Genomic DNA, 16,890 nt, shown 5'->3' with positions numbered 1-16,890 from the left:
TCTGAGGTGGGGAGGAACGGTGTGATTTTTTCGCACGCGTCCCGTAATTGGGTCACTGTTAAGGGGGTAGTGTACAGAAATTCCGTGTCGTCCGATGTGGCTGTGTGGTGGGTGGTGACTGGGTTCATTGGAGCCTGAACTATCTGCTCTGTGGGGGGTTGGGACGCTTTTCTCTTTTGGGGCTTTCCCTGTGCACATGTTCCCTGAACATATCTCTGCACTGTCTCATTCAGTTCTTTCCAATCAGGGCCGTCTTCCTCATCTAATTTTGCTCCAAAGGTTTCCTGGAATCCTTTCTGAACTGAAAGCAGAGATTGCAGCTCTGCAATCTGCTTCCAGCACTTTGGGGGGTCTAGTGAGCTTTGTCTTTGCTCCGTGGTGGCAGCATGGAGTGCTCTTAACGCTGCCTTCAGGTCACTACACTGCCTCTGCAATGCCTCTACCTGCTTCTCGGTTTCTTCTCGTACCAGGACTGCACGTTGCGTGTCCTGATAGGCCTTTTCATACTGGGACTGGAAGCTGCTTAAGTGCGTCAGAAAAGACTGGTGTGCCCGCTTGGCATCATCCACCTCTCCGTCTTTTTCAGCCAACCTCCTCCTTAACTCTACGTTCTCTCTTTCTACAGCACGGCACGGTAGCCTTGTGGATAGCACAATTGCTTCACAGCTCCAGGGTCCCAGGTTCGATTCCAGCTTGGGTCACTGTCTGTGCGGAGTCTGCACATCCTCCCCGTGTGTGCGTGGGTTTCCTCCGGGTGCTCCGGTTTCCTCCCACAGTCCAAAGATGTGCAGGTTAGGTGGATTGGCCATGATAAATTGCCCTTAGTGTCCAAAATTGCCCTTAGTGTTGGGTGGGGTTGCTGGGTTATGGGGATAGGGTGGCGGTGTTGACCTTGGGTAGGGTGCTCTTTCCAAGAGCCGGTGCAGACTCGATGGGCCGAATGGCCTCCTTCTGCACTGTAAATTCTATGATATCCCTATGATACCTCACTAACATCGACCTTGCTCATTCGATGTATGCCTTCTATCTCTTTCCGGAGCGTCCTAACGACCTCCTCTGTGCCTCGCAATTGTGCCAAGCAGGACACGATTGCCATCGGCTTGCGAGCTTTTCCTAAGCTCTTCTTGTGAATCTCTTTCCGGTTCTCCCACCAAGTATGTCCTGTACTCCCTGGACCTGTTTCCTCATTGCTACAGAATTCGCTCCAAAGGGGCCATCCTTTCCCTTTGAGGTACTTCCTGATCTCTTCATCCCATACGGGACACTGTCCTGCTCTACTGCTGCTGGTCGCTGCGACCACGTATTCTTCGGGGTTCATGAGGCGTTGCATTGCCTGCATTGCCATCTTTCCTATCTGAATGCTTCTCTTAAAATTTGGAAAGAAGGGTATTAAGGCGGTGCTGTAGTTACGGGTACGGCTTTCGCTATTATCCGGAATACAAACTCCCGACAGTTTTGTTGCAACAAATAATCTATCAGTTTACCTTATCACCCTGTTAGTTACGCATGCATTTAACACCCTTCCGAATTATGAGGATTGATCAGAACTGCTTGAACACTTGTGGTTTTCTGTTCCCAATTGGATCTCCAATTCAAGTTTTTGGGTTCTCCCGGAGTGGTTAAGCCACTTCTAGATCGGGTCCCGTCAGGATGCCGCCAGTAATATGTTGCTAACTTTTGGTTGGTTCAATTGGCTCTGTTTTATAACCTTTGCTCTCGAGTCGCCAGGTATCTTTATGATACCGCCACGAGGTTCAAGTTCAAATAATGATCAATAACTCAATGCACCAATTAGTAAGATTCACATCAAAGCACATTTATTATACACAGTAATCGCTACTCATGCACAAATTCTACTTCTAAGCTACTTCTGCAACTAACAGGCCTATACTTCGCTTCGGACTGGCCCACCAGGTCAGGGGAACAAATGGCCTTTCGTTCAGGTTCTGAGTCTGCGGGATTCGAAGTTGGTACGGACTGGTAGCTAGGAGCGCCTATCTCGTAGCGAGCGTTGATTTGAGACTTACTGGATATCGGTGGCAGCTGAACCGGTCACTGTCGAGGGTTGGTTCGCGTTGCTGAGTGACCCGGTCAAGAAGAACGATTTGAACTTGGGGGCTTAACTTTATAGTCCCCAGGGGCTTCCCGCCTTTCGGGGCGGTCTATGTACCTGGTTCCAAGTGATTGAGGTGTCCGTTACCCTCTTGTGTTGGCTCCTGCTGGCGCCGGGGAGTCTGGCTTGGCTTTGTTTATCCCAAATGTTTCAATTGGACCTGGGGATCGCTCATTAGTATGTAGATGGCTGCTACATTATTATGCAGATGGCTGCTTGTATCGATGCTGTCTGGGCTTTTGCAGAGTTTAATATACAGTAAACTTGCACCTGCTAGTTTCTACATCTGTTGGCTGAATTTCCCTTCAGCCTTTGCTGTTCTCCATTTTACGTCGGGAGTTGGCCAACCCAGGTGGCTACATCACATTTACTAATTTCAATCTGCCGGGACCCCCCCAGAGTCTAGTGAATTTTGGTAAATTATCACTGCATTTGCAATTTCCCTAGCCATCTCTTTTAGCACTCTGGGATGCATTCCATCAGGGCCAGGAGACTTGTCTACCTTTAGCCCCATTAGCTTGCCCATCACTACCTGCTTAGTGATAACAATCCTCTCCAGGTCCTCACCTGTCATAGCCTCATTTCCATCAGTCACTGGCATGTTATTTGTGTCTTCCACTGTGAAGACCGACCCAAAAAACCTGTTCTGCTCCTCGGCCATTTCCTCATCTCCCATTATTAAATCTCCCTTCTCATCCTCTAAAGGACCAATATTTACCTCAGCCACCCTTTTTTATGTTTTATATATTTGTAGAAACTTTTACTATCTGTTTTTATATTCTGAGCAAGTTTACTCAATCTATCGTACTCTTTATAGATTTTTTTGTAGCTTTCTGTTGCCTCCTAAAGATTTCCTAGTCCTCTAGTCTCCCACTAATCTTTGCCACTTTGTATGCTTTTTCCTTCAATTTGATACTCCCTTATTTCCTTGGATATCCACAGTCGATTTTCCCTCTTTCTGCCGTTCTTCCTTTTTGTTAATATAAACCTTGCTGAGCACTGTGAAAAATCGCTCGGAAGGTTCGCCACTGTTCCTCAACTGTTTCACCATAAAGTCTTTGCTCCCAGTCTACTGTAGCAAGCTCTTCTCTCATCCCATTGTAATCTCCTTTCTTTTAAGCACAAAACACTAGTGTTTGATTTTACCTTCTCGCCCTCCATCAGTATTTTAAATTCCACCATATTGTGATCGCTCCTTCTGAGAGGATCCCTAACTATGAGATCATTAATCAATCCTGTCTCATTACACAGGACCAGATCTAGGACTGCTTGTTTCCTCGTAGGTTCCATTACATACTGTTCTAGGAAATTATCGTGGATACATTCTATAAACTCCTCCTCCAGGCTGCCGTGACCGACCTGTTAATCCAATCGACATATAGATTAAAATCCCCCATGATAACTGCTGTACCATTTCTACATGCATCTGTTATTTCTTTGTTTATTGCCTGCCCCACCATAATGTTACTATTTGGTGGCCTATAGACTACTCCTATCGGTGACCTTTTCGCCTTACTATTCCTCATTTCCACCAAAATGGATTCAACTTTATCCTCCATAGCACCGATGTCGTCCCTTACTATTGCCCGGATGTTATCCTTAAATAACAGCTACACCACCTCCCTTAGCATCCACTCTGTCCTTCTGTATAGTATGATACCCGTGGATATTTAACTCCCAGTCGTGACCATCCTTTAACCATGTTTCAGTAATGGCCACTAAATCATAGTCATTCACGATGATTTGCACCATCATTAGGGGCTGTTTAGCACAGGGCTAAATCGCTGGCTTTGAAAGCAGACCAACGCAGGCCAGCAGCACGGTTCAATTCCCGTAACAGCCTCCCCGAACAGGCGCCGGAATGTGGCGACTAGGGGCTTTTCACAGTAACTTCATTCGAAGTCTACTTGTGACAATAAGTGAATTTCATTTTCATTTCATTTCAACTCATTTACCTTATTCCGAATACTACCAGCATTCAGATAAAGTAAGTACACTTATGTTGGCTTTTATACCTCTGTTTTGAATCTTAACACCTTGATCAGTTACCTCTCGTAAGTTATTTTTCCTCTTAACTTTTCTCCTAATTTTCCTAGTCGTTGAACCCATATCTTCATGTAACAACCTGCCGCGTCGCTTTCCATTCATGTTTTTACTTCCTGTTTTATTCCTTTTCGTAATACTGGGCGTATTCACTGAGCTCCCGTCGGTCACTGTACCTTGTACTGTCGCCCTTTTTGATTTTTGACTATGGCCTCTTTGCCTTACAATTTCCCTCTTACTGCGTTTTGTTTCTGTCCCTGTTTTGCTACCTTCCGACTTCCTGCATCTGTTCCCATCCCCCTGCCATATTAGTTTAAACACTCCCCAACCGCTCTAGCAAATAGACATCAGTTCCAGTCCTGCCCAGGTGTAACACGTCCACTTTGTACAGGTCCCACCTCCCCAGAACCGGTCTCAATGCCCCAGGAATCTGAAACCCCCCCCCCCTGACACCATCCCTTCAGCCACATAGTCATCCTATATATCCTGTCATTTCTACTCTGACTGGCACGTGGCACCGGTAGTAATCCTGAGATCACTACCTTCGAGGACCGATTTCTTAACTTCCTTCCTAGCTCCATGTATTCTGCTTATAGGACCTCATCCCTTTTTTTACCTATGTCGTTTGTACCGATGTGTACCACGACCACTGGCTGTCCACACTCTCCCTCCAGAATGTCTTGTACCCGTTCAGAGACATCCTTGACCCTAGCACCAGGGAGGCAACACACCATCCTGGAGTCTAGTTTGCGGCCACAGAAACTCCTGTCTATTCCCCTTACAATTGAATCCCCTATAACTATTGCACTGTCGCACTTATCACCCCTCCCCTCTGCAGCAGAACCAACCGTGGTACCACGCGTTTGGCTGTTGCTGTTTTCCCCTGAGAGGCCATTCCCCCAACAGTATCCAAAACGGTATATCTGTTCTGCAGGGGAATGGCCACAGGAGATTCCTGCACTACCTGCCTCGCTCTCTTGCTCTGTCTGGTGGTCACCCATTCTCTTCCTGCCTGCGGAGTCTTGAGTCTGCGGTGTGACCACCTCTCTATATGTGCTATCCACCATACTCTCCAACTCGCGGATTCTCCACAGTGTCTCCAGCGCCGCTCCAGCTCTGAAACTCGAGCTTCAATTCTATTCCTCCTGAAATCCTTTAACGTCTTCTGTTTGGCAGCTTCTAGTGATTTGTCTTTGTATTCAAAGAACAAAGAAAAGTACAGCACAGGAACAGGCCCTTCTGCCCTCCAATAAGTCTGATATGTGGTACTCTTACTGTTTAGGTACTTAACCTCCAAATGAGTTTCAGAATTTGTAAGCTGAAGGATTTTACTTGTGACTTGCCTGTTTAAAAAAATTGTGTTCGCTAATTTGCGTCTAAGGAATTATATTCGTAAAAAATCAGACCCATGTCTTAAATGGCAATTTCTTTGTATTTTCAGAAAGCAAGGGAGAAATCACCTGTACCCGAAATTAGCATTCAAACAACAAAAAGGTATAGTACCTGCAATAGTTAGTAAAGAATTATTTTGTTGGGAGTTAGTTTGGGAGTTTTAAAATGTATAATTAATTAAACTGTTTTTCTTTGTCACATTTTTATTTGTCCTGTAGTGATGGTAGCTGTTCATATCCAGTAATCGGTTCTCGTGCAACAAATGGTCTCACATCTGGGGGAGCTGGAGGAAAAATGAAGAGAGATAAAGGACATTATTCATCCAGAGGTGCACAGGAGGTTAGAGCAAATTGCCTTTTAATTCTTAAATTCAGTATTGCGAATCTATGATTTAGAGATTGGTGTATGTACATTTTCAGGTGTACAATGGGTTCTGTGTGGGGGGTGGATAATAATAATCGCTTATTGTCACAAGTAGGCTTCAATGAAGTTACTGTGAAAAGTTCCTAGTCGCCACATTCGGGAACCTGGATGCAACTACATTCTTAATGTTCTCACCTTTAAAATAAATGGGCTTTCATCACTTATAAAAAAAGATAATTCAGTATTGTGAAATTTTAAATCATCACCAATGAATCTTTACTCTGTGGAATAACTGTTACACTATTGATGTATCACTTTATCCAGCATTTCTTGCAAGTAGTGTTACAAGATATGTTGGGTTGATTCCATTATTTAACGTGATGAATCGTTCACCCTTTTTGGAGGCCTGTGAATGGCAACGATTTTTACTTCCACATTTAACCTGTCCTTTAGAACATACAGTGTAGAAGGAGGCCGTTCGGCCCATCGAGTCTGCACCGACCTACTAAAGCCCTCACTTCCACCCTATCCCTGTAACCCAATAACCCCTCCTAACCTTTTTGGTCACTGAGGGCAATTTATCATGGCCAATCAACCTAACCTGCACATCTTTGGACTGTGGGAGGAAACCGGAGCACCCGGAGGAAACCCATGCAGACATGGGGAGAACGTGCAGACTCCGCACAGACAGTGACCCAGCGGAGAATCGAACCTGGGACCCTGGCGCTGTGAAGCCACAGTGCTATCCATTTGTGCTACAGTGCTACTCTTTCTGTTTCTTGCAGTTTTTCAATGGCGGCAGCTTTTTGTCTTGTGCGGCAATGGTCTGCGCTGTGGTGGTCATCTCTATGTTAAGCACGGCCTGGTTGTCTCTGTGGCATTTATTGCGGGAAAGACATTGGGCTGATAGGTGCATGATTCACTTGCCTCTGTTTTCTCTGGGTCCTCTTCTCGGCCAGCTGAGCATTATGATTCTGCTCATCTTTTTGCAATGCTCTTCCAAACAGTCAGCCTCCAGAGGTCACAGCAACTGTGCCTCAGTTGTCAGTGTCAGTTCTGCCATCTTCCTATCACACTTGCAGGTGTCCTTGTAGCAGAGGAATAGAAGGCCAGGAAGTTATGCCCCAGAGGCCAGTTCACATATGGAACAAGCTTGGATAGACAGCTATCCTCCATCTGATGGACCTTGGGCGAGCCAGTGCAAACACTCCAGGACCTATGACCTTGTCCTGCCAAGAGATGCTGAGGATACATCAGAGATAACTAAAGTTGAAACGGTTTAGCTTTTCCTGCTACCTCGAGTGTTGGCTAGGTCTCGCCACTATAGTGGAATGCAACTAGGACAACGGGCTTGGTAGACTCGCAGTTTGGTGATCTTGGATCAGGGTGCAGTTGTTCCACCCTCTTAGTCAGCTTTGACGTAGCAGCTGCAGTTTTTGTGATGCATGCGTTGATTTCAGTATCAAGAGACAGATTGCTGGTGATTGTGGAGTCCAGATATATGGCAATATGAACAACTTCCAGTATCACATTGCCAATGCTGATAAATGGCAGTATTGAATATCCTGGACCATGACTATCAAACCAAAGTTTACAGATGTTGGAGAGTCCATTCCATTTACCCCACACCAAGGTGTTTCTTGATTTGGAATGCTCGTGCAGCATTGTTGGCACAGAGCAACTCTGAGGAGTTGGTGCACCTTCGTCTTGCATGTCAAGCGAGCAAAGCTGAATTGCTATCTGGCAATTCTGGAATGTAAGTCGACATCCTCTGTAAATGACGTAAAGGCATATGACAGCAGCAAAGTGCAGACTGCCAAAGGATTTTGTGTCAGAACAGAACCCTGTTTGACTTCTGTGTGGACTTCAAAGGGTTCCAGTGGTGCCCAACATAGCTGATTTTGTCCATCGTTGCTGTGGAAAGGAACATTGAGAAGATTCAACACGCAGCAATTTTCTCCAGTTTAAGTAGACTGCCTATACTCACAGGTCAAATGCTTTGATGAGATTAATGAAAGCAAAATGTGTAGTGGTCTTTATTTATTTATTTATTCCAATTAAGGTGCAATTTTTTTAGCGTGGCCAATCCATCTAACCTGCACATCTTTGTGTTGTGGGGGTGAAACCCACGCAGACATGGGGAGAATGTGCAAACTCCACAAGGACGGTGACCCAGGGCCGGGATTCGAACCCAGGTCCTCAGCGCCGCAGTCCCAGTGCTATCCACTGCGCCACATGCCGCCCTGTGGACTTTATTTATGGCATTTCTCTTGAAGTTGCCAAGTGAGATCATATCAGCGGTAGATTTTCCAGTTATGAACTAGAATCTGCAATCTGATCGGGCAATATTTTCCCCATAGTACTCAGCAGAGCGATGCGGCGATAGTTTTGGAATTGTTGTGGCCACCCTTGTTTTTGTTCACGGTCACAATCTTTGCATTACCCATATCCTGGGCCCTGACCCCCTCTCCCGCAAAGACAGAGGTTTGTGCAGATGCTGCAGCGATGCTGGTTTCCTGTGCTTCATGAGATTGGGAGATATGGTGACAGCACCTGGTGTTTGCTTGTCTGCTAGAATCAAGGAGTTATATTACTAAACATTGAAGAGAATTATATTCAATAAATAAATTAATGGATTTGCCATAGAATATTCAAATAAATATATTTGGGAAAACCTTTGGTAGTAAAAAGGGTGTACTTATTATGGCACTATTTATAATTCCTGTTGAAATTTTCAGGTGTAATTAATATAGCTGCAATGTGGAAATGAATCTTGTCATTCACAAATCTCAAAAGGGCAGAAATATACGTAAACCATTTTACACTTAAAATTGCTCCAAGAATGAGAAAAATATTACAAAATCATAGATTATTTCACATTTTGTGAAAGCCAGTGTCATTTGTCAAATCAAGCTGCTAATGCTCAGTGAAAGGAAGTAAAAGAGCTCTATGTAGTATATTTTCTTTATTTTCCCATACTACTTTACAAACGTATGTATTAGGTTTTTAGGAGCAACTTTAGATTAGGCAGTGGGTTGGGGAATAGCTAATGTGGTTGGAATTTAGTGCAAACCATGAGAGGAAGAGGTTCTGAGTGATTTCTCTTACTTTTCACCCTAGTTTGATGTATCAATTTTTGCCAACATGGGACTTTACAACTCGTTGGGCCCCACTATTGTTTAAGCGATTATTTGGATGTGGGTTATACGGTAGTAACCAAGTTTAGGTGAATTATTCCAATGCTATTAATCCCTGGAGTATAGATCTATTGAGATTGCGAATTCCCTCATGCCTTGCCTATTTGCAATCAAGTGACTTCAGAAATTCTGTAAAAAGTTTAATTATTTCTTAGCAATTTAGATTTTAGGGAATCAATAGTTTTCAAGGACTTGTGTCTGGTTCTGTTTACATGTTTGCAAAGAGCAGCAAAATGAAAATCAAATATTGGCTGAGTGACTCAGAGGGATAAAACAAAAGAAAATACAAACAGTAAAGGAATGTGGTCTAGACCCATGGAACCAGACAAAACAGCAACCGTGTTCACACTCCACATGGCAGAATCCTGATCCTTTTAAGCAGTACTGCACATACAGCAGCTATTACACGGTTATGTAGCCCATTTAATGCAGTAAAATGTCCCAAGGTGCTTAAAGGGAGCTTTAATGAACAGCATTTTTGAGTCACCTAAGGAGATATTAGGGCCGATGTCCAAAAACCTGGTCAGAGAGTTACTTTTTGAGGATTGCCTTGAAGGATAAAACCGAGACGGGCATTTAGGGAGAGGATTTGAAAATGGCGATGAAAATTTTAATATTGAGGCATTGTTTAATCAAGAGCCAGCAAGCGCGAGTTCTGAGAAAGGGGCATGGTCGAGTTTTCGATTATCTCAAGTTTACAGAGGGCAGAACATGGGAGGCCTGTTAGAATAGCCAAGTCTATATTTTGTTTTTCAGAAAATATTTTATTGAAGCATTTGTAATTTTCACAAATGAACATTCTAACAACCTAGCAGCCTGATGCACACAACCACATCACAATAACATATCCAACTACCCTCCCGCCCTAGCTCCTAACTATCCGTATATTAGATTCCCTGTCCTTATTTTATACTGCCATGCCTTCCATTTTCTCTCTTTTCCCCCCTCCCTATTTCTGCTAACGTTCAGTTTTCCTTAAATAAGTCGATGAACGGCTGCCACCTCTGAGCAAACCCCTGAGTTGAACCTCTCAAGGCGAACTTAATCTTTTCCAGCTCGAGAAACCCCAGCCCCCGGGTCTTCTGATACCCCAAATATTGCCACTTCTGGACTCGGAGTCACCCTCCAATCCAGGACCTCTGACATGACGTCCAAAAATTCCTGCCAGAATCTCCTCGACTTCAGACATGCCCAGAACATATGCACATGATCTGCCAGGCTTCCCCCGCAGCGTCCGCACCTGTCCTCCACTTCCTCGAAAAACCTCATCTGGGCCACCGTCATGTGAGCCCTATGAACCACCTTGAACTGGATCACACTAAGCCTGGCACTCGACGAGGATGAATTCACTCTCTTCAAGGCCTTTTCCCATAGTCCCTCTTCCAACTCCCCTCCCAACTTTTCCTCCCACTTCCTCGATTGGGACCCCATCTATTCCTTGTATATCTCCGAGACCCTGCCCTCCCCAACCCCCGTTTTTGACATTGCCTTATCCTGTAGTCCCCTCAGGGGGAACCAAGTGTATAGTTTTTTTTTTAACAAACAATTTTATTGAGGTATTTTAGGCATATAGAAAAGGTGACATTGTACAGTACAAAAAAAAAGTGAAGACACAAATTAAACATGGTGCAAACCATGGTTCTGTTCACGCACGGACCTGCCTCAATATCCCCCTATTCTACTCTGCGCTACCCATGCCCCCCCCCCCTTGCTGGCACTTACCCCTCTGCGAAGAAGTCAATAAATGGCTGCCACCTTCGGGCAAACCCTAGTAGTGAACCTCTCAAGGCGAACTTGACTTCCTCTAGGCCAAGAAAGCTCGCCATGTCCGATAGCCATACCTCAGCCCTCGAGGGGCTTTGAGTCCCTCCATGCTAACAGTATTCGTCGCTGGGCTACCAGGGAAGCAAAGGCCAGAACGTCGGCCTCTCTCTCTCTTCCTGGACTCCCAGGTCCTCCGAAACCCCAAAGATTGCCACCTCCGGGCTCATTACCACCCCAGTTTTCAATACCCGGGACATGACATCTGCTAATCCCTGCCAATACCCCCTGAGTTTAGGGCACGACATGGTGTACACAACCATGTGTACATGGTTAGCCGGCCCTCCAGCCCATCTAGCACACTTGTCCTCCAGCCCGAAGAATCTGCTCATCCGGGCAACCGTCATGTGGGCCCGGTGCATGACCTTAAACTGGATCAGGCTGAGCCTGGCGCATGTTGCGATCGTGTTTACTCTGCTCAGGGCTTCCACCCAGATACCGTCCTCCAGTGCCCTCGTGCTCGAAAAGCTCCCTTCCAGGAACAGATCCCCCATCCTCTCAATCCCCACCCTCCTCCACAGTCGATACGCCCCATCCATGTTCCCTGGGGCAAATCGGTGGTTGCCGCAGATTGGGGTCCACACCGATGCTCTTACCTCCCCTACATAACTCCTCCACTGGCCCCAGATCCGAAGAGCCGCCACCACTATCGGGCTGGTGGAGTACTGTGCCGGCGGAAGCGGCAGTGGCGCCGTGACCAGGGCTGTTAAACTAGTGCCCCTGCACAAAGCAGACTCCATCCGCTCCCAAACCGACCCTGCACCCTCCATCCATTTCCTTATCATCGCTATGTTGGCCGCCCAGTAATAGTTGCTGAAGTTCGGCAACGCCAGCCACCCTTCTCTATTCCTTTCAAGCATCACCCTCTTCACCCGCGGGGACTTCCCAGCCCATACAAATCCAAGAATAATTTTATTCAGCCTCTTAAAGAAGGACTCCGGGATAAAGATGGGGAGACACTGAAAAACAAACCAGAACCTTGGGAGCATCGTCACCATAACAGTCTGCACCCTCCTCGCCAATGACAGCGGGAGCGCATCCCACCTCCGGACCTCCTCACTCTTTCCACCAGTCGGAGCTGATGCAACCTGCCCCAGTCCCGTGCCACTTGAATCCCCAAATATCGGAAACTCTCCCCCACCAGCCTGAACGGCAATCCCTTCAGCCTACTCTCCTGCCCCCTCGCCTGAATTACAAACAACTCGCTCTTAGCCATGTTCAGTTTCTATCCGGAGAACCGGCCAAATTCCCTCCGGGTTACCATAATACCGTCTATCCCCACCATTGGGTCCGATACATATAACAGTAGATCATCCGTGTATAACGAGACTCCTTATGTTCCACTCTCCACTCTCTCTCCTTCTCACCCCCCCCCCCCCCCGAACCGTCCTAGAACCTCCAACAGATAATCCCACTCGACCCGGTCAAAAGCCTTTTCAGCATCCATGGCTACCACTATCTCTACCTCCCTACTCTCCGGGGGCATCATAATCACGTTGAGCAGCCTTCTTATGTTGGCCACCAGCTGCTTCCCCTTTGCAAACCCGGTTTGGTCCTCCACAATTACATCTGGGACACAAACCTCAATTCTGGTCGCCAAAATCTTGGCCAGTAACTTGGCGTCTATGTTGATCAAAGAGATCGGCCTGTATGACCCACAAACCTCCGGGTCCTTATCCTGTTTCAGAATGAGCGAGATGGTGGCCTGCAACATCGTCGGGGGTAAACTCCCTCTGTCTCTTGCCTTGTTAAAGACCCTGACCAGCAACGGCCCCACCATCCCGGCAAATGTTTTGTAAAACTCCTCCGGATACCCATCCGGCCCCGGGGCTTTACCCGATTGCATGGCCTTCAGGCCCCCCAGTACCTCTTTGATCCTGACCAGGGCCCCCAGTCCGACCACCAACCCCCTCCCCACTCTTGGGAAGGTCAGTCCGTCCAGGAATCGCCTCATCTCCCCCGGTCCCCTGGGTGGTTCCGAAGTGTACAGCTTCCTATAAAAGTCCCTAAAGATCTTGTTCAGCCCTGCTGGATCACCCACTAGATTACCTTCCCCGTCCACTACCCTCCCTATTTCCCCGGCCACTTCCCTCTTCCTCAGTTGCTGCGCAAGCATTCTACTGGCCTTCTCCCCATGCTCATAAATCGCGCCTTTTACCTTTCTAAGCTGCTCTACAGCCTTGCCTGTAGTCAGCACCCCAAATTCGGTCTGCAGCCTCTGTCGTTTCCTGAGTAACTCTGGCCTCGGGGATTCCGCGTTACTCCTGTCCGTCCGTAGAATTTCCTTCGTCAGTCGGTCCGTCTCTGCGCTATCTGCTCTGTCCCTGTACGCCCGGATTGAAATCAGCTCCCCTCTCACCGCTGCCTTCAGTGCCTCCCAGAGCACTGCTGCCAAGACTTCTCCAGTATCGTTCACCTTCAGGTAATTCTGCATGCACTTCCTCAGCCTCTCATACACCGCCTCATCTGCGAGTAGTCCAACTTCCACCCTCCATGGTGGGCGCTGAAAGCTGTCCTTACAAAGCTGCAGGTCACCCCAGTGCGGAGCATGGTCCGAAATGGCAATTGCCGAATATTCTGCCCCCACCATTCCGGCCAGCAGGTCCCTACTCTCAACAAAGTAGTCAATTCAGGAATACACCTTGTGGACGTGTGAGTAGTATGAGAACTCCCTCGCCGTCGGCCGGCTAAATCTCCACAGATCTGCTCCCCCCATTTGCTCCATGTACCCTCTCAGTTCCTTTGCCATCGCCCGTTCTTGAGCATGACCGGTCCAGGCTCGGGTCCAGGACTGTATTAAAGTCCCCCCCCAATCATCAACTTGCGCGAGTCCAAGTCGGGGATCTTCCCTTGCATCCTCCTAATAAAATCCACTTCGTCCCAATTAGGGGCATACACACTGACCAGGACAACGCTCACACCTTCGAGCTTACCCCTCACCATAACGAACCTGCCACCCCCAGCCACGACTGTGCCCTCCGCCTCAAATTGTACTCTTTTATTAATCAGGATCGCAACCCCCCTCATCTTAGAATCCAGCCCCGAATGAAAGACCTGACTGACCCAGCCCTTCCTTAACCTAACCTGGTCTGCCATTTTCATGTGCGTCTCCTGCAACAAGACTATGTCCGCCTTCAGAACCTGCAGATGCGCAAACACACGCGCCCTCTTCACTGGCACATTTAACCCTCTAACATTCCAGGTGATCAGCCTGGTTAGGCCCCCCCCCCCCCCCCCACCTTGCCGATCAGCCCTCCCCTTTCCTTGGCCAGCCCCCCAGCCATGTATCGCGCTTCTTCTGGCCCACCCCTTGGCTGGCTCCACCCATGACCTCCTCACTGATGCCATGCCCAGTTTCCATCCCCGTCAGCAGAACAACTCCTTTATTAATTTCCCCCAGCCAAACTCCAACTCAGCAAAGAGCCCAAATAGGGAACATTCAGGTAAACTACGCAAAAACAATCAAAAAAAAAAAAGATACATCCCAAAACGGGAGAGACACCACAAATACTTAAAAGCTCTAACATGAGTCCAAATGTCCTCAGCTCAGAGCCAGCCCTTGCTTCTTAACGAAGTCCATCGCCTCTTCGGGTTCCTCAAAATAGTGGTGCTGACGCTTGTACGTAACCCTCAGTCGTGCTGGAAAAAGCAGCCCGAATTTCACCTTTTTGCTTTATACAGTATCCTTCACCTGCTTGTAGCCTCCCCTCCTGGCCACCTCCGCACTCAAATCTTGCTACACACGCAGGGTGGTATTGTCTCAAATACAGCTTATGTGCTCTTTGCCCATTGCAGCACCCGTTCCTTGTCCAGGTACCTGTGAAAGCGTACCACCATCGCTTGTGGGGGACCCCCTTGTCACGGCTGCCTCACCTGCACTCGGTGTGCCCTGTCCACCACCGGCGGGCGCGGGAACACCTCGTTCTCCAGCAACTTCTGAAACATACCCTCCACATATGAGGCAACGTCTAGCCCCTCTGCCCCCTCCGGGAGACCCACGATTCTCACGTTCTGCTGGCGAGATCTGTTGTTCACGTCCTCCAGCCTTTCCAGAAGCACTTACTCGACCTCTTCTTCTGCTGTTTACGGTCCCTCCGGCTTCTTAGGTCCACACAATTCTGTATGGGTCCTGTGCCCGAGTACTTTGCTTTCCAGTTCCTCGCTCAAAAGCGCAAAAAAGTCTGGGGAAAAGGTCCAAAAGTCCGACCAAAACGGGAGCCACCAAATGTGCGACCTACTCCCTCATAGCCGCCACCGGAAGACACCATGTATAGTTAACAAAGACATAGATCAGGGTGTCTGCAGCAGGTGAGTTGAGTTACGAGCCCAGTCAGGTGATAGAAGTGGAAATAGGCAGACTTGATTTGAATGTGTAGTCAGAAGCTCATCTTTGGGTCAAATATGAAACTATGGTCAACCTTGGATAGTGATCAGCAATTGGGCGGCACAGTGGTTTAGCACTACTGCCTCACAGCTGCAGGGACCCAGGTTCAACTCTGGCCTTGGGTGACTTTGTGGAGTTTGCACTTTCTCCCCATGTCTGCGTGGGTTTCCAACGGGTGCTCCGGTTTCCTCCCACAGTCCAAAGATGTGCAGCTTGGGTGAGTTGGCCATGCTAAATTGTCCCATAGTGTCCAAAATGTTAGGTGGGGTTACGGGAATAGGCTAGACGCATGGGCTTAAGTAGGATGGTCTTTCCAAGGGCTGGTACAGACTCAATGTGCTGAATGGCCTCCTTCTGAATGTAAATTCTATGAAGTGGGATGGAGCCAATGGCTAGGGGACAAAGTTTGTGATGTAGACAATGTGCTGGATTATCCGTTTCTGTGAGCAAGTGTGACGCCAACGGACAATCCGTGGACTTCTACGACAGGAAAATCGGCGCTGCACCTGCACCGATTCCGCTACTGGTGAGGGGCTGGCATCGGTCCTGTGTGGAACACCATCGAATCCCTTGAAAAACGGTGCGGGATCTGTCGGGTCCGTAATGGACACTTGCAGGGTTGACAAACTGCAGCTGCGCATAAACAATACACTCCCCTCACACACGCACACACACACACATATACTGATTGAGGCCAAAAAGATGAGACCGGGTGTGCTGGAGCGCCCATACAGCTGAGGCCAGGGGGTGCCCCGGGGGGCACCTGTACAACCCAGGCTACCAGGTTTAAAGCGTGCTGTCAGCGACATGCACAGTTGCATGGGCTGCCTTGCCGGCTGCAGTGATGGTGTTGCATGCACGTCCACCCTGACCCACCTCCTGGGCTCCCTGTGGCAGAAGCCCCACCTCCCAGTCACCGGCACGACTGTCAGTGAAGTATGGCGGTGCTGTACGCTCCCTCCCTCTCAGCAGATGCCACACCAGGTTCACTATGTTTGAGAGCACATGTGGACCGCACCGGCGGGAGCTTGGCCTATCGGAGGTGGAAAATTGCAGATGGACCCGCTAACTATATGCAAATGGTGATTAAGTAGGTGCACCAGCGTCGCATTGATGCCGTTTTCAGGGTGATGGAGCATCACGATTTGTCGGCAAACCGGCGCCTGCCACGATTTTGGCATCCGGAGCTATTTTCCACCCGATCGATGCCTCGATTTCTGCGTCGGCTAACGGAGAATCCCGCCCAATGACTTTGGCCGTTTTGATATTTAGTTGATGGAAATTTTTTTTTAAAAAAAATATTTTATTGAAAATTTTTGGTCAACCATCACAGTACATTGTGTATCCTTTACACAATAATATAACCGTATAAATAACAATGACCTGTTTTATAAACAAAGAATAAGTAATATATAACAAAAACGAAAACTAAAACTAAATGGCAACTGCCTTGTCTCAGATAAACACTCTCCAAAAATATGATTTAACAGTCCAATATACAATTATTTATAGCAACGACCTATACATATTATACATATATATTAACAACCCTGAGTCCTTCTGGTTTCAACCCCCCC

The 16,890-nt window shown here is 47.7% G+C and overlaps 1 protein-coding gene across 1 annotated transcript in view; it reads left to right on the top strand.

Moving 5' to 3' along the window:
• nup153 (nucleoporin 153) overlaps positions 1–16,890 on the top strand; it is a 129,313-nt gene that overhangs the window by 64,934 nt on the left and 47,489 nt on the right. The window contains exons 10-11 of the mRNA XM_072509679.1: positions 5,598–5,650; positions 5,767–5,887. Coding sequence (XP_072365780.1) covers positions 5,598–5,650; positions 5,767–5,887 — 174 coding nt within the window. The remainder of the gene's footprint in view (positions 1–5,597; positions 5,651–5,766; positions 5,888–16,890) is intronic.

This window comes from Scyliorhinus torazame, chromosome 6, assembly GCF_047496885.1.
Source record: "Scyliorhinus torazame isolate Kashiwa2021f chromosome 6, sScyTor2.1, whole genome shotgun sequence".
Lineage (NCBI taxonomy): Eukaryota > Metazoa > Chordata > Chondrichthyes > Carcharhiniformes > Scyliorhinidae > Scyliorhinus > Scyliorhinus torazame.
Note: the sequence above shows the minus strand (reverse complement) of the source record. Positions and strands in the feature narration are given on the sequence as shown.